We start from the raw sequence: 22508 nt of genomic DNA, 5'->3' as shown, positions 1-22508 counted from the left end.
ACTGACGGAAAGAGAACCTTAATAGCGCTGTGAGTCAAAATCTGCCTCAACAACAAGCGTGTCCAGACGTGTGCATCACTTTTAAGTGTCCTCTGGAAACAAAAAACAACAACAACAACAACAGAAGTGCCAAGGCCCAACAGTAACCTTAAATGAAATCAAGCCACACCAAATTGCACAAACTCATAGTTATCAGTCCCCTAAATATGCCTGATTATTGTATTTTTTTCATCAACAGCCATGACGGCTTCCCTGAAAAAAATCTTTGAAATGATGAAAAACGACTTACCTGTCATGTTAAAGGAAGTGATAAGAAACTAAGAAAACACATTCAGTAGTTTGTATAATCCTGCTAACATACAAAAAATCAAATAAACAAAAAACAGGGAGAAAACATAACCTCCTTGTGGGTGGTGGTAGAGACAAAGACGAAGCAGAACAACTATTGGGCAGATAACACAAAGTTAATGACATGCAGTAGTGTGATATAAATGTGCTCAGATGCATGATGGGAGTTCCTCCAGCAGTCTAGACCTATAGCAGCATAACTAAGAGATGGCTCAGGACCAACAGGTCCTCCAACTCACGCGAGCACCTAGAGGTCAGCCGTCTTTAAAATTATCATATAGGTCATAATAAGCTGCTTGTACAAACGACCTACGTGGTTATTTTTCGGGGGAGGGCAGTGAGTCTCTTCTGGACTCACTTGAGCAGCTCTAGCTATAAGCTTTTTAAAGAGGAAGGTTTTAAGTATAGTGGAGATGGCCATCTGCATCCCTGACACAAACTGGGAGCTGGTTCCAGAGGACAGGCTCTGCCTCCCAAAGTAGTCCTGAGTTTAGAGAGAAGTGATCTTTTGGGATAATATGGAATGATTCATAAACCCTCAGCTGTCAGTTTATGAGGTACACCCAGCTACATTAAATCCCACAATCATGATAATGTTCAGTTTCTGTTGAAATTTGTTGAATCACATTTCAACACAGACACAGTTTATGTTAAACTTACTTTTTCAACTATTGTGTGATGTGCTATAGGCTTAACAATTAATGGCACATTAGTATATTTTCCTGTTCATTGCACACATGCACACTTGGAAATAAATAAATAAATGATTAAGTGTTTCCCTAATCTAAACTAAAATCTCAATTTGTTTTATAAAGTTTACATCTGTTCATCAAATCACCTCAAAGCTCAAACTGATTTCGACTTTTCCGGCAGCACGTGAAGGGACCACGACGCCTTTCGTCATCTCTTCGCGACACGTTAACGCCGCACGACTGTAGAAGCTAATGGTTTGGAGCTCCGCAGATACTGACAAAAACAAAACTGTCCTGAGATAATTCAGCCTGTTCCCGTTTGCGGCAGTTCAATAAATTGTTACCAAAATAGTCAGTTGAAACGAGACTTATGACGGGAAGTGTTATATACACCGTGGACTGACTGAAACTATCGGAAATCTAACGAGTGTGATTCACCGCGGTTAGCTTTTAGCCCAAAACTACACCTGTTAGACTCAGCGTGGTTTTTCACGATGGATGAAGAAGGTAAGTTATGTTTTGCAAACTTCCCATTTAGCATCACACTCAAAGGTTAAGCGCATCTGTAACCAGATGTGTAGTAGTGAGGGAACAGTGAAAATATATGTTACCAGTGTGACATTAGACGTTTTCCAGCGGCCGTTGAAGATATTCCGTTATTTCAAAATAGGTCAAGTCAGGCCCGAAAGGAGCGAAGAAGAAAACAGTCAGAGGAAGATGAGCTGTGCTCTGGATGGTTACCTGTTACAATATTATTACAATAGCTGTAAATGAATGCAGGACACAGAGTTTATCAGCTCACTGATGTGAATATACATCTACAGCAGTTGCACAAGTCAGACTGGATTGTTAATACCGAAGTCAAAGACTGGGTTGCACATGATGGACACTAAATCATCTGAATACTGCAAAACAAATAAGTAATGTATTATTTGATCATGAATTATAGTAATCCATTACCAGTGAAGGGCCTATACTTTTATGGTTTATGGGGTTCGATGTGTTAAGTTTTTGGTTTAGTTATTTGTACATATGTGATGGTGAATGTCTTAAAAGACAGAGGCTGCATATAGTATAGACCATAATATTGTTTTTAGTCAGACTCAGATCCTAAAAAATTAAATTGGTATATTTGAAAAACATGATTGTTACAGTAGTTACATTATAATGAAAGGTCCATGTTTAAGAAACAACCCTTCATTAGAGATTCTTTTCTTTTTTAACATTTTGTATGTCCATCTTTATTTTGGAAGACAGAGTCGACCGTCCTGTTCAGTCGATCAGTGGAGAGCTATCCTGCTGTGCTCTTTTCTGGAGGGGATTTGTTGCTCAAAGATGTGTTAATTTGTTGACCGAGGTATTCAGACAGTCGTACACAGGTGTAACAATGGATGCATTTAAAATTGAGGTCAGAGCTCAGATTTTTTGTCCCGCTTTTCTGACTGTGTCTCACTGTTCCCCCCTGGTCAGAGCTGGTGGAGTATTTCAAGGCTCAGATGAGGAAAAACCCGGACATGGCCTCAGCCGTGGCCGCTATCCGCACTCTGCTGGAGTTCCTTAAGCGAGACAAAGGTACATTTACTACCAGCACCAGTAACCCACTCAGCTACTGTACTGTAGTTTTTTAGATTCCAGCTGCATAGTGGTCTCAGGCCCAAGCTCTTGTTGCCCCTTCAGGTGAAACTATCCTGGGCCTGAGGGAGAACCTGACATGGGCCACAGACTGCCTGACTGGAGTGGACTCTTCTGTGGCCGTGTCCTCAGGAGGGGAGCTTTTCCTGCGCTTCATAAGCCTCACATCCCTGGAGCACCAGGTGTGTTGCCTATTGCCTTGGGAAGGGGTGTGCGATCTGACGCTTGCATACTGTGGACCATCGTAATTCGGCATATGATCTGCTTTTCCGAGGGATCGTACAGTTCGCCGGGAAGTTACTCTTGTTACAGAAAACTGCGTGCATTCATTGCAACCAACAGATAATCATTTTTTATTATATATTATCATATTCAGTGCTGCTAATGGTATTGAAGAAATCAAAAAAATTGTCTATGATGAAAAAAAGGTGCGCAAAAAACCCAAGTGAATTTCTTATGTCAGAAAAAGACAAATAACAATAATATGTATTTAAAAAATAACAGATCCTGTCTTTGACTTGGACCAGCAGAAGTAGCGGGTACTTTCAATTTCTGTAAATGCTTCAACAGATTGCTCATGTCACCGGCTTTACTTGCAAAACATTTGTTACACTTGTGGCAATGAGCATTGTCTCTTTCGACTGGTTCATTCTGCTATCCCCACACAGAGCAGCCGGTCTGTCTCTGTGTCTTTCCATGCTGCGTGTCGGGTCGGCAGAGGGCAAGCTCCGAGACACAGGCACAGAGCGCTCAGGATTGGGGAAGATTCATCGTAGACGAATGCATTTTTCTTCAATGCTGTTAGCAGGGCCAAATATGATAATATATATATATATATATATATATATATATATATAATAAAAAACAAATATCTGTTGGTTGCAATGAATGCACGTGCAGTTTTCTGTAACAAGTGCAACTTCCCAGCGATCTGTATGATTCCAGAAAGCAGATTATATGGGAAATAATGATCGTCCACAATATAAAATCGTCAGATCGCACACCTCTACTCCAAAGAACGTTTTTTCATGTTAACACACGGGAGAAGTGACACAGGGAAATATTTGATACACACGTGAAATCGAATGTTTGTCACTTTCACAACGAACGTCAAAAATAAACTTTTCAATATATTGCAGGATACTCGTATGTTGAAAGAAACAGGAAGTAATTTTAGCTGACGTTCTCTGTGCTGTGCGGACGGAGAGAAAACTTGATGCGTTAATATGTGGTTCCACATTGAATCCAGCTCGAGGTTACGCTCATCATCTGTTGCAGTGAAAACGCACATGACAGAAACAAGCCTGTCATATAGTATTTTTTTTTTCAGAAACACGAAAAAGGAAAAGGCAGAGAATATGGGTGAAGAGTGTTGTTGTGCTACAGTTCCTCCCCCGGGTTTCTAGGTTGACGCACTCACTGCCTGTCACGTCACAGCTCACACTACAGGTGATGGGTTCCCTGACTTGTCCAGATATTTAGCCTGCTTGATATCTGAAAAAAGGTTGGCGAGGCCTTGTGAGTAACTTTGATCGCGCCCTGGTAGTTAACACATAGCGATCGAGTGCTGATTTGCGAGACCCAATTTCACACTGATTTTCCTCCAATTTGCTGCAACTCAGGATTTGTTGGCGAGCTGAAAATCGGGCTCAAAACCACGAAATAAATATAACGAATAAAATGGGTCAATTATTTATGGGCAGTGTTGAGATTCAAGCAATATGTTCACAATGTAGGGACATGAAATTGACAGGAAGTGGAATTGAACAGTTAAATTAATAATAAAAAGGAAATCCCTTTTGTTTGTTTGGCAGTTTGTTGTTCAGTCATCGAAAAGTCTCTTGGTGAGATGGGATCATGCTGATAAATGTTGATTCATAAACTCAAAACTTCTCATTGCTGGCTCACGGAGGAGTATGTTTGGGGACCTGTTTGCAGTAATAACAGAAATCCTGTCCTGTGTCTCAGTCGGCTGTATTCATTGCTCCTAAATGACACCAAGCAATAAACCAGAATCCTGTCTGGATTATCTTAATCAACAAGAAAGAGTTAATTAGCCTCTTTATACAAAATATGTACAAAAATGTTAATAATTTACAAGGCAATTGCTAACTTGTGTTTCTCTGTCTTTCAGGATTTGTCACGCTGCAAGAAGGTGATGGAAGAGAGAGGAGAACTATTTCTAGAGAAGATCTCCATGTCCAGGACCAAGGTTGCCAAGCTCTGTCACACCTTCATCAAGGATGGTACTGTAAGTTCAGTATTCTGTTATTGCAGAAGAAACAAGCTTGTTTTTTGTTGGACAGCTGTCTAAAGAAATGCGTAAGAATTTATGATACTGTATTGGATGGATTGTATTACCATTATGAGTTTACTGTATGAGTAGGAACTTCGAAACAATAAAACATAAATAAATACATAGAACATAAGAACTGATAAAGTTTAGTGAATAATAAACACATGAATAAAAGCTATTAGAGGGAGATAAACAATAGGATTACTATAAAGAAAAGAAGTCTTCCTGTACGCATATATTTTGAGGAGTGATTTAAAAGAAGAAACAGATTTTGCTTTCGAGTTTCCTCAGGTTGAGTTCCACAGTTGCAGGACTCTAGCAGAAACTCTCAGATCCACCTCTGCCGGTCTCCTCTCCACCCCCAAAACAAAACTTCGCAGCTTTGGAGACAGAGCTTTCTCCAGGGCTGCTCCCAGGCTGTGGAACTCCCTCCCCCAAGAGATCCGGGATTCCGACTCCCTCACCACCTTTCAGTCATGCCTAAAAACCCACCTCTTTTCCTCTGCATATCCCTAGCTCCCCACATTCCACTTTTTTTCTTCTGTTTGTTTTCTTGTTTTGTTTTGTTTTGTACCAGCGCTTTGGGTTCATGAAAAGCGCTTTAAAAATTAAATATATTATTATTATTATTAAAATGCCAAGATTCCCTGTTAACAATTAACAGGTTACCAATTAGTTTGGGCTCATAAGGTGCAAATAAATCTATAATGCAAATAGGCTGTAACAGTAGTTGGTAAAAGTTTAAAATCAATTCTATATTGGTGCATCAAGGAGGGGAATGATGTGGTCTTGTCTCTGAAGTTGTATTTCAACAAGCTGAAGGTGGCAGCTCAGGGACCTCGAATACAGGGAATTACAATAATCCAGATGTGACAACAAGATAAAGCATGGATGACTTTTTCAAGGTCTGCTTTTAACTGTTGCAATGTTGCTAAGATGGAAAATTGTACGACCATCGCAATTTGTATGTCTAAACAAAGCTCAGAGTCAAAGACCTAATCGTACAGGTTCTGTCTAAATTGCAGGGGACCTAACCTTTATCCTTGTGGGACACTTTATTAGCCATTTGAGGAGATTTGATTTGATGCTACAACCGTCTGAGCTCCACCAAACAAAAAGCTGTAGACCAAATCATTAAAACTGTCAAAAGCAACTTATTAAATAAAATATTGTCCTCAAGAGTAACAAAAGCCTTGTAAAAATCCCAAAAGACTGCAGCACAAAATCAATTTTTATTAAGCAGGTTAACAATGTCATTCACATCAGCAGTTATTGTACTGTGAGCAGGTCTGAAGCCTAACGGCTGTGACTGAATGTTAACCTCCTTCAGAGAGATATGTTGTAATTTTCAAATGATTCTAGGATTTAAGCAGACGGACAGAACACATACAGTATCTAGGCAATACACCAATTTCCCCCCTTCTCTTTCAAATATTTCTCCCCCAGAAAATCCTGACTCACTCCTACTCCAGAGTCGTCCTCAGGGTGCTGGAAAAAGCTGCAGCTGAGAAGAAACGCTTCTCTGTCTATGTGACTGAATCGCAGCCTGACTCAGCTGGGTGAGTGAATAGTGTCAGTAAACTGAGTCCCAGTTTTATCACGATGGGGCACACGCTCATTGAATCTGCTTTTTTTCTCCTCCTCTCTGTTCAGGCGACAGATGGCTGAAGCCCTGAGAAAACTCAATGTTCCAGTAACAGTAGTCCTGGATGCAGCTGTGGGGTGAATAGATTTACAATCAGTGTCATGTGTCGTCAACATGGACTTTTTTGCATTCATTTAGTAAATTTCTGTCATTTTTTCACAGGTATGTCCTGGAGAAGGTGGATCTAGTTATTATTGGGGCAGAGGGAGTTGTGGAGAGCGGTGGAATCATCAACAAGGTGAGTTTCAGGAAACAGTCTGGAGGCCTGTATCACAAAGCGAGAACATCTTAGTCGGGCTGACCGAGTTAACTGGCTTCACTGAGCCCAACACCGGTGATACCTTTGTGAGCAACTCCAGTCAAAAGTGAGCCAACTGCTAAAGAAGACAGTAAACGATAAGCTGACCTAACCGCTTCACTTTTGTTCCCGCAGATCGGCACTTATCAGATGGCTGTGTGCTCCAAAGCTCACAACAAGCCCTTTTATGTTGTGGCCGAGAGTTTCAAATTTGTCCGGCTGTATCCACTCAACCAACAGGATGTGCCTGACAAATTTAAGGTATCACGTCATGATGACAGACTTGCTTTGTGTTGTATAGGTGTGTGTAAAAAGGTCAGGCGCAACCGAGGAAATGTTTGGCCAAGGTAAAACAAGTAAATCCCATCCCTGCAAACAGACATTAAAAAATATTATTCAACTGTTAATGAATCTGGCTCTTGTGAATACTAGTTTTGCGATTTTTGACCGATTTTCAGCTGATCATCCTGCAGCTCACCTCATGTTCCTAATGTTGAAGATTTACCCACAGATTTTCAGAGTTCAGTTACAAGGGGCGTTCAGAGGCTTCAGCTTGTCTGGTCTGGAAGTAGTAACTGGTAAATTCTGCTTTGGGTCATTGCCAGCCTCCTTTTTTGGGCTCTCACTGTCCTGCACTCTACCGAGTGCCATTCTAGTTGCCATTTAGTTTTCTTCAAACATGCCTTTGGTGATTGTTCATAAAATAAAGAGGAAGAGTGCCTTAACATTAGAAGAAAGGCCCGTTGCTGCAGGGGTTGTTTTGCATTTTCACTTCAACGTAATTGTCCTAACCCTTACAATCACATCGTCTTCTCATTTTCTCCACAGTACAAAGCAGATACCTTGAAGACGGTGCAGAACCTGTCAGAGGAGCATCCGATGATTGACTACACACCTCCCTCCCTCATCACCCTCCTCTTCACGGATCTGGGTGTTCTCACTCCGTCTGCTGTCAGCGACGAACTCATTAAGCTTTATTTATGACCATGCCTCAGAATTCTCAAATAAAAACCCTTATCAAAAGGTTATTAAAAAAAAAGTCGGAGGCATTGCTCTGGATTTATTTGAATTCAGCTTCTTACGTGGGCCAAGTTGACGACAGCAGTTTGGTCAAACATCCTCTGAGTCGTCGTGTGATGGTCCCTTTGCTTTTTGTTTTGACTTTGGTTTGCTTGTTATCTGTTTCTCAAAGTCCTCCTCACTGATTTGCCCTTTCTTCAATTTCTTGAGGAGGCGAGAGTCATTTAAAAGCTCCTTCATGTCTTCATCGTCCACGTCAGAGTCCTGCAGACATGGAATAGATAAAAGAAGGGAAATGCATAAATATAGTTCATTAATGCACTTGGTTTTATCAATTAATTAAAGGGTCGCTGAATGGAAATACCTCATCGTGCTTCCTCTTGGCCGACCTCTTTTTCTTGCGATCCTTCTTGTTGTTCTGTTTGGACCAGGCCTTATTCTTGACGAAAATCCTTTTAGTAGGATTCTCTTCTTTCTCTTTCAGCATCTTCTGCCTCTGCTTCTGCCTGTTCTTGTCCTTGTAGCGGATGGTCTCTGTGTCGACTGTTGTTTCGGTGAAATCGGGGAACATTCTCCCTCTCAGTTCAGGCATCTTCGGCAGGCGAAGGAGGGCAAAGCCGCGAGCTAAGGAGGCAAAGTCCAGATCTAGACAAAAGAAGAAAAAAAAACCTTTTTACTTTTGATTCACGCATATTATATTAAATCTTAAGATGTCAAGTGGCTTTTTCACCTTTGATTCTAAAGATGAGACTACATTCGTGTTTGGCGTAGGCCTGGACGCATGAGACGAAGGCCCTCATGCCTCTATCGAACATGGCGCGGTCTGCCAGGGACATGGCCTTCACTTTGGGCAGCACATCCACAACATCCTTTACAGGGGGCATCTTCTGGAGTGGACACTGCGGAAGTGACAGAGATGTCATTTTTGTTTGCCGTAAGATGACGTTTCTTGATTTAACTATTATTTAACTCATGAAACCGATGTCTGAGCGATTTGAGTCTGCATATTTATATGTGTGATAAAAACACAAATCTAACGGTCGCAGAACAGAATGATCATCAGATTTTTAGCTGAAGGCACATTGGCACAGACACGGGACGCCGCTGCAGCAGAGTTGACAGTCACTAGCAGCTCAACATGGAAAGTCATGACGAAAGCCTGCTCTCTGCTGTTGAGGATTTCTCACCCACGCCTGCGGATCTAACTGATGAATGGGACAGCATAGGTTCCTGTGTGCTGGTTGCTAGCTGGCAGAAATAAGTAGTCATGCAGGAAGTAAAAAAAAATTCTGCACAGCACTCCTTGCTTCAACACTTGACCCAAGACACAAACACCTTTGATTTTTGGAAGCAGCACTTCGCCTCACAAGGCAAAGCCCAGACAACATGGAGGCGAGGGCCTGTTCTGGGTATAGGCGACTTAGGTGTGCAGCAGCACAAAAATGCGCACAACTGGGCGGGGACAGAGATCCGGGGGGAGAAGTGATGCTTATTTCAGTGAGCCATGCATTCGTCCTCAGCAAAACCCACTGAAGTGCTGGAAGTCCAACAGGCACCGGTACAGAAAACTGAGCGTTCAGGTATCAGCCACCTCTGTGCCAGCGGAGCGCATCTTCTCCGCAGAGGGACTGATCATAAACAGAATGCGTTCTCGCCTTTCTCCTCAACACTTTGACATTTTATTAATTTTAGGTTTTCAGAAAAACAGTGTTTCCAAATTTTATTTTCTGTGCCCATGGTTTCTTCTCTTTTAAAACTTTTTTTTTTACTGTTACAGGCCGACAGCATTTGTTCGACGTTAAGTCAAGTAAAGTGTGACCCGTGAATTTAATAACTTTTTTGTAAGGAAAAATGTTTTGAAGTTGGGAAAAATAAATCTTTACAGGGTGACTGTGACAGTTTTGATTGAGAATAAACATTACATGTTAGGTAGACTGTATTGTTGTGCATCGTTATTCCTGCAGAAAGATGCTTTGCGTTCTTAAAATAGATTTAGAAAAACGAGTACTCCATTGGTCCTCGAGGAATTGATGCAATCCCTCGATCTTGGAATTTACTACTTGTGCCCATCCCTACTGGAAATCAGTCTGAACAAACTGGCGGCTAAAACTGAGGTTGTAGTAATGTTTCAAGAATATGCATCTGGCATTCAGAATAAAATAAAAGCTCGAAATTATAATTAAAAAGATACATTCAAATAGCCGATATTATATATTTATTATGCACTGATTATCAAGTATGACTTGCAGTGTCTAATTAATGCACCGTGGCAAGACTAATTTAATTTATATAGCTCAATATCTCTCTCTCTCTCACTAATTTGCCTCAAGGAACTTTACAATCTGTACAACATGTCACCCTCAGTCCTCGGACCCTCAAACGCGATTAAAAGCCCCCCAGGGCCACTCCAAGTGTCGGATGTGCAGTTTACAAAAGAGGACGTTGTTATAGTATTCAAACTAACTGTTTATCACCCCCTCCCCCATCAACAAAAATCAAGCAATCGCTCCAATTATTTTATCTCCTCATTATATCTGTTTACTGATCTATTCCTCATATGCAAGAATGGTTGTAGTAGGAGACCAAAAAACAGGTGGCAACAGTCAAGTCAAAAGCATTTTTATAATGTTTGAAATTACTTCAGAACAGATGGAGCAGAAATGGATTCCTCTGGTTTCAGGACGTGTTGACCGTTGTAAGAGAATAAACTTAAGTGGCAATGAGAAGAACTCACTTTCTGGTTGATGGACAAGAAGGTGACGTAGGTTTCCTCCATCGGCAGCAGAAAGACGAGGGCACTGCCCTGATTTCCGATACGTGCTGTTCGCCCACACCGATGGACAAAGGCGCTGAGACATGGACAAGGAGAAATATATGAATAAATAAAGGGAAAAAAAAACACAATAAAGGAGGTAGCTTATTTTATCAGTCATTCACAAAGTTTAAGTTCAGTGTCTGTTTTGACAAGTTTGAACCATCAAATGAATTATCTGTAAATCGCATGACATTATTAAACAATAAGGCTGGTGGGAAGGGTAACAGTTATGTATTATCCCACTGTCACTTTCGTTTTTATTGAACATAACTTACACAGGAGGAAAATGTGCCTATATTTTCTGCAGTGGATGAATCGTAAAAATAAGGAACATGTGATACAGAGGAATAAGATGCATCAGGCTTTAGATTAATAGTGGTTTTGGTCTTTTTTGGTGAGATCGGTTAATAATAAAACTCTAGAATCAATAAGATAAATACTGTCAACCACATCCTGTAGAATGAAAGATGAAAATAAACAACTTTTTTTAACAATACACTGAAACTTCATTCACCTGGCACTGCTTGGAGGATCATACTGCAGCACCCAGTTCACCTCAGGGATATCGATGCCTCTGGCCATGACGTCTGTACACACCAAGATCCCACTGCAGCATGATACAGGGACACAAATGTGAAATAACAGACGACCAGAATCACTGTACAAGTTCATGCGCAAACTCGCTCTCACCTTTTCAGGGCCCGAAAGTCTGCAAAAATCTTGTTGCGTTTGTTTTTCATCTTGCCATGGATGCAGCAGACGGCGACCTTCTTCACCAGCGCCTCCAGAATTCGGCCGTAGTACTCCACACACGCACACGTGCTGGTGGCGAGACAGCAACACAACACGTCAGGTGAGAACCTGAACCACACATAACTAAAATAAGAATCAACAAGTCCAGAGGATTGGTTGAACATCTGGTCGACTCTCAAGTTTGAGAAGCTCCATCGCCAGATTTTCTCTCATGGCTGCCGTCACATTATCCGTTTAAAATTGTGGTGAGCTTGTTTTAATTTTACCGGAGTAATATTTTTTAGCGATGTGACAATTAATTGATTTGTTAATTGAAGGAAAGTAAACACCCCTGTTCTGTAGCTTTTCCACTGTGATGATTTTCTACTCATCTTGAAAAGTTTTGGTCATTTCACAAACCGATAGATTGAGCGAATAATCTGCAGATGAATTGATAAAGAAATAAACTATTAGTTGCAGTCCTAGTACGAGACCATCATCTCGTCTCATCATCAGCGGCGGCCTTATGCATCTAGGGGCCCGTTTCAATGATTAATATGAGGGCCTTAACCACATAAAACATAAACATAAAAGAGCAGAATAAAGCAAGGATTGGCCACGAACCGGTGCCTCGGAATGGGAGTTTGCCGCACTAACCAATAGGCCAAAACCGCGGCGTTGCAGTGCCACCCGCCAGCACATCTCTTAAGCTTGACGAGTGATGTTTACAAACTGCACTTTCATTGTTGTGTGGTGCGACCCGAGCCATTTGTTTTTTTGGGGATTTACGGAGCCAGGGCTGAGCCGAAAACAGATTTTATTTCGCCGCGCACAAACAGAACCAACAGCTAGTGGACAGTGAGGAAATATTCGCAGATTTTGACAAAACGTGTGTTTGCTTTAGAATTGCTTACTGCCCCTTTAAGCGTGCGAAACTCCTCTCGCTACAGGCACTGTCACCATGAGTCAGAGAGCAATGCTGAGGTTTGGATACAGTTCAACTAAGTTCTGTAAAGGTAGCTCAGAATCTAGGTTTATTTTGAAAACAGACATTTGACACAAGATTAACGCAAATCTGCCTGGGGGAACATACCTGAAGAAGACCAGATTCTTCTCGTGCTTGTGTTGCCTCAGAAACGCCACCAGGTTGTTGAACTTCTCATCTGATCTACAGATCTGAAACGAAAGCCATCGCGTGAGTTTTTGTGTCGTTACCTCTGGTTGAATTTTGGGCTGATCCACGCGCCAGACTCACGGTGTAGTAGTTGGAGAGCCTGGAGGGTGTCTTCTGAACGGGGGCAGCGGCGGCGGCGGCAGCCACGCCTTTCTCTTTGACGGTGATGCGCACAGGATTCCTGAGGCCAGCCCTCACCAGCTTCTCCAGCTCCTGTGTCTGAGTGGCTGAAAACAAGCCTGTACGGCGCTGTTTGGGCAGGAGGCTGAGGATGCTGTTCAGACTGGATGCACAGGCACAGAGTGTTAGTGGAAACAAAGGAAAACAAATACAGCACCGTGGAAACGTTTTAGAGCGGTGGATTTAATGGAGAATTAACACAAAGGAAGTATTTAAATTCAAATATTATTGTTTAATAGCATCTTTTTAACTTTGAGGACAGATTAACTCCTGTGAACTACAGATTTCCAATAAAACCATCAAGACCAAAATGGACTCAGCGAGGGCTCGCCGACGTGTCCAGATATTTATCAGCTAAATATCTTGACGTGTCGGGGAACCATCTCCTGTGTGATGTGACAGGCAGTGAGTGTGTCAGCCTGGAAACCACAACAACACTCTTCACTCATATTCTCTGCCTCTTCCGTGTTTTTGAAAAAAATCATGGCGCAGACTTTATGCGGGGCTTGTTTCTGTCATGTTGCAACAGATGACAAGCGTAACCTCGAGCTGACTTTAATGCGGAACCACAATAACGCTTCAAGTTATTTCTCTCTCTCCGCATAACACAGAGTGTCTGCTCAAACTACTTCCTGTTTCCTTCAACATAAGAGTATCTTGCGATATGAGTGATATATTGATATTCTTTTTGACGTCCATCGTGAAATTGACAAACAGTTCCTGTTTCCTGTAACTATTCCAAGACAATGACCCCAAACACAGAATTTTTGATAGAGCCCCATTGATATGGATTTTGGGGGATTCAATAGGCAACAGCAAGTGACACCACTGACTTAGATACAGAAGACAGGGGGCTCGATTCCTGGACAGGATTTGGCAAAAAAAAAAATCCGGTGTGGGCCCTAAGGAAAGAGCCTTAATGCTACCTGCCAACCTCTGATACTGTATGTAACTGATTATTGTAAGTCGCTTTGGTCAAAAGTGTCAGGCAAAAAATTACTGATATGGATTTGTAATGATTCCTAAGATGTCTCTTATGTCAAAGAAATGTAATTGAGGGTTGATATTTTAAGGTTTAACCATAAAACTTGTATTCTTCTATTATTATAGAACTTCTTTTATACATAACTATAAATAAAACACAAAACAATGAAATATATAGAATTTTAATTAAGGAAAAAATCTTTTTTTATATGTAAAATGTAAACATAAATTCAAATAAAGGTTTCAATTTCGGCCAGCAAATATTCACTGTTATCCCATACCTGGCCTCAAAGCCCATGTCCAGCAGCCTGTCGGCCTCATCCAGAACCAGCACCTCCAGACTCCGGACTGAGCTGGCCAAGTCCAGACCATCTGGCTTCCTCCTGAACATGTCCTCCAGACGACCGGGGGTCGCAATCAAGATGTTCGCCCTGAAACACACGCATTGTCATGTTGTCGTGCGTGACTCTGTTGACACATTATTGTGAACCCGGCACCTCGACACAGAGTAGGCCATCTGATTACAGATATTTGTGTAGTAATAAAAACGATTCTTTTAGATCATCGTGGGACAATTGTTACAGCATCTCACTACATGGCGTTTCAAGTGGTCATAAATCGCAGTGTTTCACATTTGAGTCTTGGGACCTTTACTGCATGTCGCTCCAGGTGTCACTTACCCTTGATCCTTGAACTTCTCAACGTCCTCTATTGGGTTAGAGCCACCAATCAGTAAAATCTGCCTGAAAAACAAACATACCTGAAACATTTGAATTATTTAAAAGGAAACACAAAAAAGGCAATGAGAACGGTCTAAATAAGATTAGGGTGCTTTTGTGTCCATCAGTGAATAACGTTGTTGGAGTTGATGTTCAACAACAACCGAGATCTCAGAGATTCAGAAGAAGCCAGTTAGTGGATCTTGGTAATTAGTTTATTGTGAGTTAATTGTCACCCAGATTTGGTTTTCGTGAAAGAGTGATCACTCTCCTTTGAAGAGTGATAGTGAATACTGAAATACACCCTCAGTAGTGGTTACATTTTTAGTAGGGTTTGTCTCACATCTGATTATTCATCTCAATAGTGAAAGTGAAATACCCTTTAACTAATTTTCCTTCAAAAATTACTTTCATGATCAATTGATACTCAAAATAGTTGCATATTCACAGACTAATTGTTTCATCACTAATTCAGTCACATCCTCACCCTGTGGTGACTTTGTACTCACGTAAACTGTGGGAACTTCTGAATAAACTGCTCCATCACTTCACTGATCTGAAGGGCCAGTTCTCTTGTGGGCGTGATCACCAGGGCACCGACCTGCCGAAAACACAAAGCCTCAGCATCTTCCCCCGAAATGTCCAACCCCACCCCTCCACCAGTCAACAGGGAAATGTCCACTTGGTTGGGGAGCAACACTCTCAGCATCAGGGAATATGAAACTACACAGTGAATGCGACCATGTGGCCACTATCAGGCCCTATGAATAATGCAGTATATATCATTGTTACTTTCTGTGGATATTCTCATTCATCCAGGTCAAGGTAATCAAAAGATGATGAATCAGGAGCAACTGCACTTGATTGTACACGACTACAGCATCTTCATCACCAGTTGTCATATGCAACCACCCACCTTTGTAGTCTTTCTTTGTTTTGTTTTTTATGCTTTGTTACAACACTTTTTGCACTTTGGCCCGTCACAGACGACACAAAACTAGAAAAGTAAAGATACCAGGGTGAAAATCAATATCAACAGTCGTTACCTGCATCTTCTTCAGCTTCTCTTCTCTCTTCAGGAGAAGTTCTATGATGGGGATGACGAAAGCAAGTGTCTTTCCGCTCCCAGTCACCTGCCAATGACACGACAATGGTTAGTAAACGCTGCACAAACCCTGAAATTGAGTTGAGACCAGGGCTGAACACGTATTCTACATACGAATGAAATTGTAATCCAACCATGGTAGTTTAAAGAGTATGGTCTACACCTGCTCTATATGAAAGTGTTGTGTGATAACTTGTTGTGATTTAACTCTAAATAGTTAAAATGGACTGTGGCCAACTGCAAGATCCAAACTGCAGGAGCTGATAATAACAAAATATTCTTAAAAACAGTGAGTCCTTTAAAACCCATAATGACACACGATCATTGGTTTATTGGTTATAGGTTGTAGGGCTGCAACTAACTATTATTGTCATTATCGATTAATCTGTTGATTATTTTCTTGATTAGTTGTTTGTTCCATAAAATGTCATAAAATTATGAAAATGTTGATCGTGTTTCCGAAACCACCAAAATGATGTTATTGTTTTGTCCACATACCAAAGATATTTAGTTTACTGTCATAGAGAAGCAAAGAAACCAGAAAATATTCACTTTTTTCCCATAAAAACTACTTGAACCGATTAACCGATTAAAAGCGATTGATTTAGTAGTCGATTTTTAATCCATTAACTGTTGCAGCTCTAATATATCGTGTTATTAATCTGTATATGCTAAATATTTTAGAGGTTTCAAATGCATGTAGTGGAGTAAAAAAGTAGAATATGAGCTAACGAACTGTAGTGTGGGACACACAGTAGATAAGTAAAGTTCAAGTGGCTCGTTGCAGGTGGAGTTAGAGTCGCACTTACCGCCTCAGCAGCCACGTCCTTGTTGCTCATGAACAGCGGGATACACGCGGACTAGAAAGAAACAACGGAGATGAGTAAAGCTGTAGTCGAGCTTGTTGTTAGGAGACTCGGGTGTGAAGTGTTGGTGTTACCTGTACAGGTGTCATGTGAGTGAACTTCAGCTCATCGAGTGTTTGTAAAACTCCGTCGTTCAGTCGAACAGGTAACGTGTCCCACGTCCCGTCCGTCGTGTTGTCCATCCTGGAAACAAACCTGCGGCGATCCCTGTTAGTTTTAAATGTTTTTTTAATGTTGTTTTACTGTGGATAAGTCCATGTGCCGCTGCTGCAGGAAACGAGCTCCACGCTGCTTCTTGTTCCGGGCGCGCCGATGTTAACAAGCCGGGTGGAAACTGAAGCGCAGCCACGAGCATCGTTCCGCGCAGCCGTGTATTTTTTTTATTTATTTAATCCTTTATTCAGCTAAAAGTAGCAGTAAGAAATCAGTCGCGAGTAAAAATCACGTGTAAATAAAACGACATAACTACCAGTGGTGGAAAAAATATAATAGTTGTATTCAAGTAGAATCTTGTACTTTACTTGATATTTGTTATATCAATTTATAAGTTGTTATAACAAGATACCCCTCAGTGCATGACCTGAATTAGCTCCACCCTCACCAACTGCAACATCAAAGTGACTTTCACATAAATACATCACTAATCAAAATATCCTTAATATAATGTGCATTATTCTGAAATGGACCAGTACTTTCATTCACTTAATAATGCATTCACTACAATCACTATAGCTGACAAATAATTGTAGTGGAGTGAAAAATGTGTAATATTTGCTCTGGAAAGGTAGTGGAGTACATGAAGTATGAGAAAGCGGATATGCTTGAGTAAAATACAAGGAACTCTAAATTGTACGAATGTAGTGACATATTTGATGTCCAAGCCTCTTAACCTGTTTCCTTATGAAGCTCCTCTGCCCCCAACTCGTCCACCAGCCAATGCTGCCCTGTGTGCCCTCTTGACAAAAATGAAACAGGTTTCCTTGTCAGGATGTGGCACACTGAACTAGTCCTAAAGCCTCTCAGATTAATGGCTCATGAAGTTCGACTGCCTCCTCGTCCTCTACCTGCTGACACTTGAGCCCCTCTCACACTGGCCAAAAAACCCGTTTAAACCTGCCAACACCCAGCGTTTTCTGCAGTGTGAAAACGTTTAATCGGCATTCAGCCCCGGTTCAAATTTGGTCAGACATGGGAGACACTATAGAGATCTGAAGAACATAATATTTCCTTCTCTGGATGATGACACAGATCACATCCTCTCTGGATGATGAAGTGGACAGTGAGGTGGCCTACTTCATTACCCAGCGTGTCAGTTTGATGGCATGTGAGGTCTCACTGCCTAAGAGCCCCTCCACCTGCTAATGCTGCACATGGTTGGCCTGGTTTGATGCCTCTCAGTTGGCTGGCAGACAATCCGCTGCCAAAATCCTCCACTGACTGAGACACTCCCAGATTCATCATATGATAACATAAAGCTTTTCTTTGGTTGTGTAATGTCTTTGCAAATATATTTGTGGATAAAATGTTTGAAATAAAAAATATCTCATATATTGTCAATAATTTTAATAGTAAGGCAAATTATAACTCTTCTCGAGGGGTTAAAATAAGGAAAGTACAGCTATGAATCAAGCAACCATTAAAAGAGCTACTATAATGATATATAGAGGCCAGTGTGAACTGTGACAGGCTAATGATGTCATCATGACATCATTTGAACCACAATTGCTTGAGCTAAATAAGCTGTAGATCATGCATCTAATGTTACCAGTTGTAAAAGTTTATACATTCTTACCATATGGTCACAAATTATTTCTCGATCTATATATAGGTCATGGATAGTTCTTTGATGCAGATACCCAGAAAAATGAATTGACTTGACATTAATAATTAATACATTTCAGATCAATATAAGCTTTAGATTGTCTGTATTTGTGGAGATATCTTGAATAATATTTTCCCCAACAATATTTTTGTTGACTTTAATCTTTGACCAATCAGCTTCAAAGGTGAATCATCTAGAGATATACTCTCTAGAGAAACTTATGTTGCTGTGGTATCATTCACATTTGAGCACAACTTTTTTTTTTTTTCTTTTTTGATCAGCAGGCATTGACTTTCACATAAAAATAAGCAACTAATTACATAAATAGCTCAGTTCCAGGTATTATGTCAATGTAATGGATCATATTTACACTTGTTGAGTCAACTGGCTGAAACAGCTCTGAAAATGGTGTATTCAAATGTAGCTTTACTCTACTGAATTAGATGATTTGTAGTCAAAACCTCCCCCCATTTTCCACTTGTTTATGAACACATCTGGGTAATTGTACAGAATATTGGCTTTATTATGAAACCTGGGGCGTTTTCCACGGACAACCAGTCTACATTTGTACAGATCCACCGATCAGATTTTGTTAAAATCACAAAAAGGCATACCTACCCGGGCTCACCAAAGATGTTTTTTAAAAAGAAAACTGGAGCACATTCAGGAACATGCAACACCTTCTGATGCTGTAGCTGTGTGCTAGATGTGAAGTGCCTTGGACAGAAGCTTTTTTACCTTGTATGAGGAAAACAAAACGGGTTTATCATTTGAAAGGCATCATCAAATCAGTTGCATGTCACTGGATGTGCTCCATAAAAAGAAAAGAAAAAAGTATACAATCTTATAATTTAAAATCCCCAAACAAACTATAGAAGCAACTTAAGCACACAGCATCCAATAGATGACCCACCCCCCCTCCCCGACCCAGCCAGCCTCAATCAACATGTAACATGTATTTCAGAATTCCTCTACACTTTTTGTAGTTCAGTTAAAATCCCACCCAGTCTCAGCTCTTGCTGTTTGAAAATTAAATCAATTCGTGACCTTTCAGGCCAGTTGCCTTTTTTCTGAACTAAAAAGGGAGTCAAGCCGTTTACCCCACAAAAGACGTCCACTGAAGCCCCCTGTGGCCCACTATGAATCAACAGACAGCAACAACCTGTAGTTTCTCTCAAAGATCAGCTGAAATATAAATCCTTATCGAGGTTGTCGAGACACATTCTTCAGGAGTGCAATTTGTTGTTTGTGAGCAGTAACGCCAAGTACGGAACACCGTCCGATTTGGCTTAGACATTGGAAACAAAGCCCCCTGCATCTCAGACAGAGAGCTACTGGAATTGGAACTAATGGTTTTCATTTTTGTCATTTTTAGCATTTGAAAAGCATCCCATTTAAATCTAAATTAGGGCTACATTCTCCTGTGTTTAACTCCACACATGCACACACTTTTGTGCATTTCTAAGCCATTTGCATCTGAGTGCTGTAAAAAATGATGGGCCCCACACTACTTCATACAGGCCAAACTGTACTGACCTGTGATTGGTATCTAAGTTTAATTAGCAAACAATGTTGGACAAATAAAAGCCTGGTAAACAAAATAAACAAATGAACCTTTTGACCATTCATTCCAAAATCAATTACATTTATACAGAAGGAAGTGAATGGGTAACATGACGACAAAAACATCTGAGATCCGATCATATGTGGGCTTTACTCAAACTGCCAGTCTCATTTGCAGAGTGTGAATAACTGTCTTGGTGTTGGAGAAAACAGTGGTGGACACAGAGGGATAATTTAAGCGCACTACACCACTCGTCGCACTTCGAAAAACCTCTTCAGGTAGTAAATCTGTCCAAGCGTCATCGCCACCAGAACCAGAGCCTCGAAGAATGACCACAGCACCACTCTGCTGTTTGTGTTGTCATTGACTAGAGGGAGACAAAAAATAACGTTTGTGAAGTTACGCACTTAAAATAAATAAAAACTGGCTTCCCATGCATGTTCTCCCTCTTCTCTTACTTGCTCTGTGTATCCTCTCTCGGACCTCCATGTACTCCTGCTCATGCTTTACAGCCGTCATAGCGACTGCCAGTTCGTTGATCATCTCCTCCAGTTTGTTTTGGTGGGCTGAACCAGGAAAAAGTTAATCAATCAGCAATAAGTCACACCACAATACATTCACAGAAAACAATGCACAGGGTCTGCAACATGTGCGTAATCATTTGGGATATGTGACAGGTGATGCTGTCCCGCCAATGAAACTCACAGTTCAACTTATTTCCTCACTGTGCAAATAGGCAAACCATTCACAAACACCACAGATTCACAACTACAAATAGTCATACTGCACAATATTAGTTTATGCTACAGACACAACACTGGTTAGAGAAAACTCTGCAGTGCATCACAAACTCAAAGCCTGCCCTGTGCCCTACCATCCCAGCCATCACCACCTACAGTGGGAAAAAAGAGTCCAAATACAGTCACAAAGAAGGATATTACAAAAACAGATTATACAAGGTTAACAGAGGTAGACTATAAAAAGAAAGCCGTCTGATTTCTACATTAGCCACCAAAAGAAAGGCTGTAGGACAATGATGCACTTTCTTGGGTTCTTTTGCATAGACACATTCAGTAACTTTCATATACACTTGTACTTGTACCTTCCGTCTCCATGTCTTGGCCTTTAGGCGCCTCTCCAATATCAATGGTGAACATGACAATCTTGGGTGTCATGGTTGACATCTTGTTGCTAAAGCAGAACTTGTAGGTCCCGTCCATGTGGGCGGCCACTGAGTACTTGCCACTGGACTCCCTGTCGCCTTTGTAAATCTGCTTACCATCAGGGCCTGTTATCTGGAAACAGGACATGAGCGAAAAACACCCAGTGCTGCATTAGGGCAAATCATTAACAACATGTGCAGGACTGTTGGCGACATATGGCAGAGAAATTTGGGTGCACAGTGTCTCTGTGGTGCAGCAATGTTTCCAGAAGCGACAAATCAAAATAGGAGATGAGCTTTGTATATTCTCAGTGGATAACCTGGTCAAACACCTTTGATTGGCTATGTAGATGTGCTAGCACGACTTAGCCAGAGACATGCTAACACTGCACTTCCTGTATCGTTATGAATAATTTAGTGGTGCGTGTCAAACACTCCGTAACACAAAACTTTTATATATTACCCCTAAACTATAATATCCACATATTAATATGTCAACAATGAGTTAAAAGCCATAAACCCGGGCAGCAATGGACTAGTTCCACTTGACGTTACGCAGGCAGCTAACATTAGCACAGGCCTTGTGTATCGCCAGACGAGTTATGCATATAAATAAACGTTTATTTCACTCTGTTAGAGGGCTGGTTTTGTTTCTCAGCAACATGTCTCACCTCAACATCAATGTCCAGGAAGCCTCCTTCGGCAACCTCAAACATGAGGCCCATCTTGGTGCCGGAGTTGACCCGCTCGTAGAAGCACTCCTCGGCATGGGCGTCTATGCTAACGAAGTAGCCGGACGCGGTGGCAGAAAGGACGGCCAGCAAGACAACGAGCTCCGACACGGTAAACATGTTTCGAATGCACCGGCGCGACCGTCACAATGAGTTTGACGATATGAAGAGTACCCTCGTCACAATGTATCCTGCAGGAGTGCAGGAAGTCGGGTTGTACGTGAGAATTGTTGCGGGAGAGGAGCCGCTCCGGCTTCGGCTACGCTGTATCGTTCTGTGACTGCCACGTACGGGCTTTAAACAGCAACCGGCGAGGGACAAACTTCAGAGGGCGCAGTATGGAAGCGCACACATTTAGTTTAGAGTTAGATGTTAAATAGTGAATATATGTCAATAATGAGATGCACTCACATTTTCAATGCTTCAAATGTGTTCCATTTTAGTATAGTATTAGTTTAATGCTAAACATAATACTATAGCTTGTTTAAGTTGAAGTGGAGGGTATTTTATCTTATTAAAAACAAACATGGTCTGCTAATCTACATTGAAAATACTGTCCCTTTAAGTGAAGCCTTAATACAACAAACGTAGGTTCACCTGTGATCACTGCAACAAAGTTGTTACTCCTGTGATTTTCAATCAAAGTTAACTGTGTAAACAGTAAACACTCCAGCATCCTGAGTTTTGGTCTGAGCTGTTACAAACTGTAACTCTAATGACTCT

At 41.2% G+C, this 22508-nt stretch overlaps 3 protein-coding genes across 5 annotated transcripts; 1 reads left to right on the top strand and 2 right to left on the bottom strand.

The window, feature by feature from the left end:
- Positions 1-218: 218 nt before the first annotated feature.
- On the top strand, positions 219-7950 carry eif2b1 (eukaryotic translation initiation factor 2B, subunit 1 alpha). 2 transcript variants are annotated; one of them, XM_035633382.2, is made up of 10 exons: positions 219-1547; positions 2294-2397; positions 2511-2612; positions 2718-2854; positions 4807-4923; positions 6415-6527; positions 6622-6690; positions 6776-6851; positions 7047-7172; positions 7740-7950. In XM_035633382.2, the coding sequence occupies exons 3-10, from the start codon at positions 2537-2539 to the stop codon at positions 7893-7895; spliced, it is 870 nt and encodes a 289-aa protein (XP_035489275.1). In that variant the 5' UTR covers positions 219-1547; positions 2294-2397; positions 2511-2536; the 3' UTR covers positions 7896-7950. The 2 variants fall into 2 exon arrangements, with proteins under 2 accessions (XP_035489275.1, XP_035489269.1); XM_035633376.2 differs by lacking the exon at positions 2294-2397 and having other exon boundaries at positions 223-1547.
- Positions 6182-16833, bottom strand: ddx55 (DEAD (Asp-Glu-Ala-Asp) box polypeptide 55). Its single transcript, XM_035633363.2, has 14 exons — positions 16581-16833; positions 16450-16500; positions 15582-15668; positions 15045-15136; positions 14497-14559; positions 14098-14247; positions 12734-12935; positions 12572-12654; positions 11437-11568; positions 11261-11353; positions 10666-10780; positions 8662-8830; positions 8296-8576; positions 6182-8195 (listed from the first exon to the last, which is right to left on the bottom strand). Exons 1-14 carry the CDS (start codon positions 16686-16688, stop codon positions 8022-8024), a joined length of 1800 nt encoding a protein of 599 aa, XP_035489256.1. The 5' UTR covers positions 16689-16833; the 3' UTR covers positions 6182-8021.
- Positions 16834-18827: 1994 nt separating this feature from the next.
- On the bottom strand, positions 18828-22088 carry tmed2 (transmembrane p24 trafficking protein 2). 2 transcript variants are annotated; one of them, XM_035633394.2, is made up of 5 exons: positions 21726-22088; positions 20995-21187; positions 20767-20784; positions 20351-20458; positions 18828-20259 (listed from the first exon to the last, which is right to left on the bottom strand). In XM_035633394.2, the coding sequence occupies exons 1-5, from the start codon at positions 21903-21905 to the stop codon at positions 20135-20137; spliced, it is 624 nt and encodes a 207-aa protein (XP_035489287.1). In that variant the 5' UTR covers positions 21906-22088; the 3' UTR covers positions 18828-20134. The 2 variants fall into 2 exon arrangements, with proteins under 2 accessions (XP_035489287.1, XP_035489297.1); XM_035633404.2 differs by lacking the exon at positions 20767-20784 and having other exon boundaries at positions 21726-22087.
- Between the last annotated feature and the right edge of the window lie 420 nt (positions 22089-22508).

The sequence above is a fragment of the Scophthalmus maximus genome, chromosome 1 (genome assembly GCF_022379125.1).
Source record: "Scophthalmus maximus strain ysfricsl-2021 chromosome 1, ASM2237912v1, whole genome shotgun sequence".
Taxonomy (NCBI): Eukaryota; Metazoa; Chordata; class Actinopteri; order Pleuronectiformes; family Scophthalmidae; genus Scophthalmus; species Scophthalmus maximus.
This window is presented reverse-complemented; position numbering and strand designations above follow the sequence as displayed.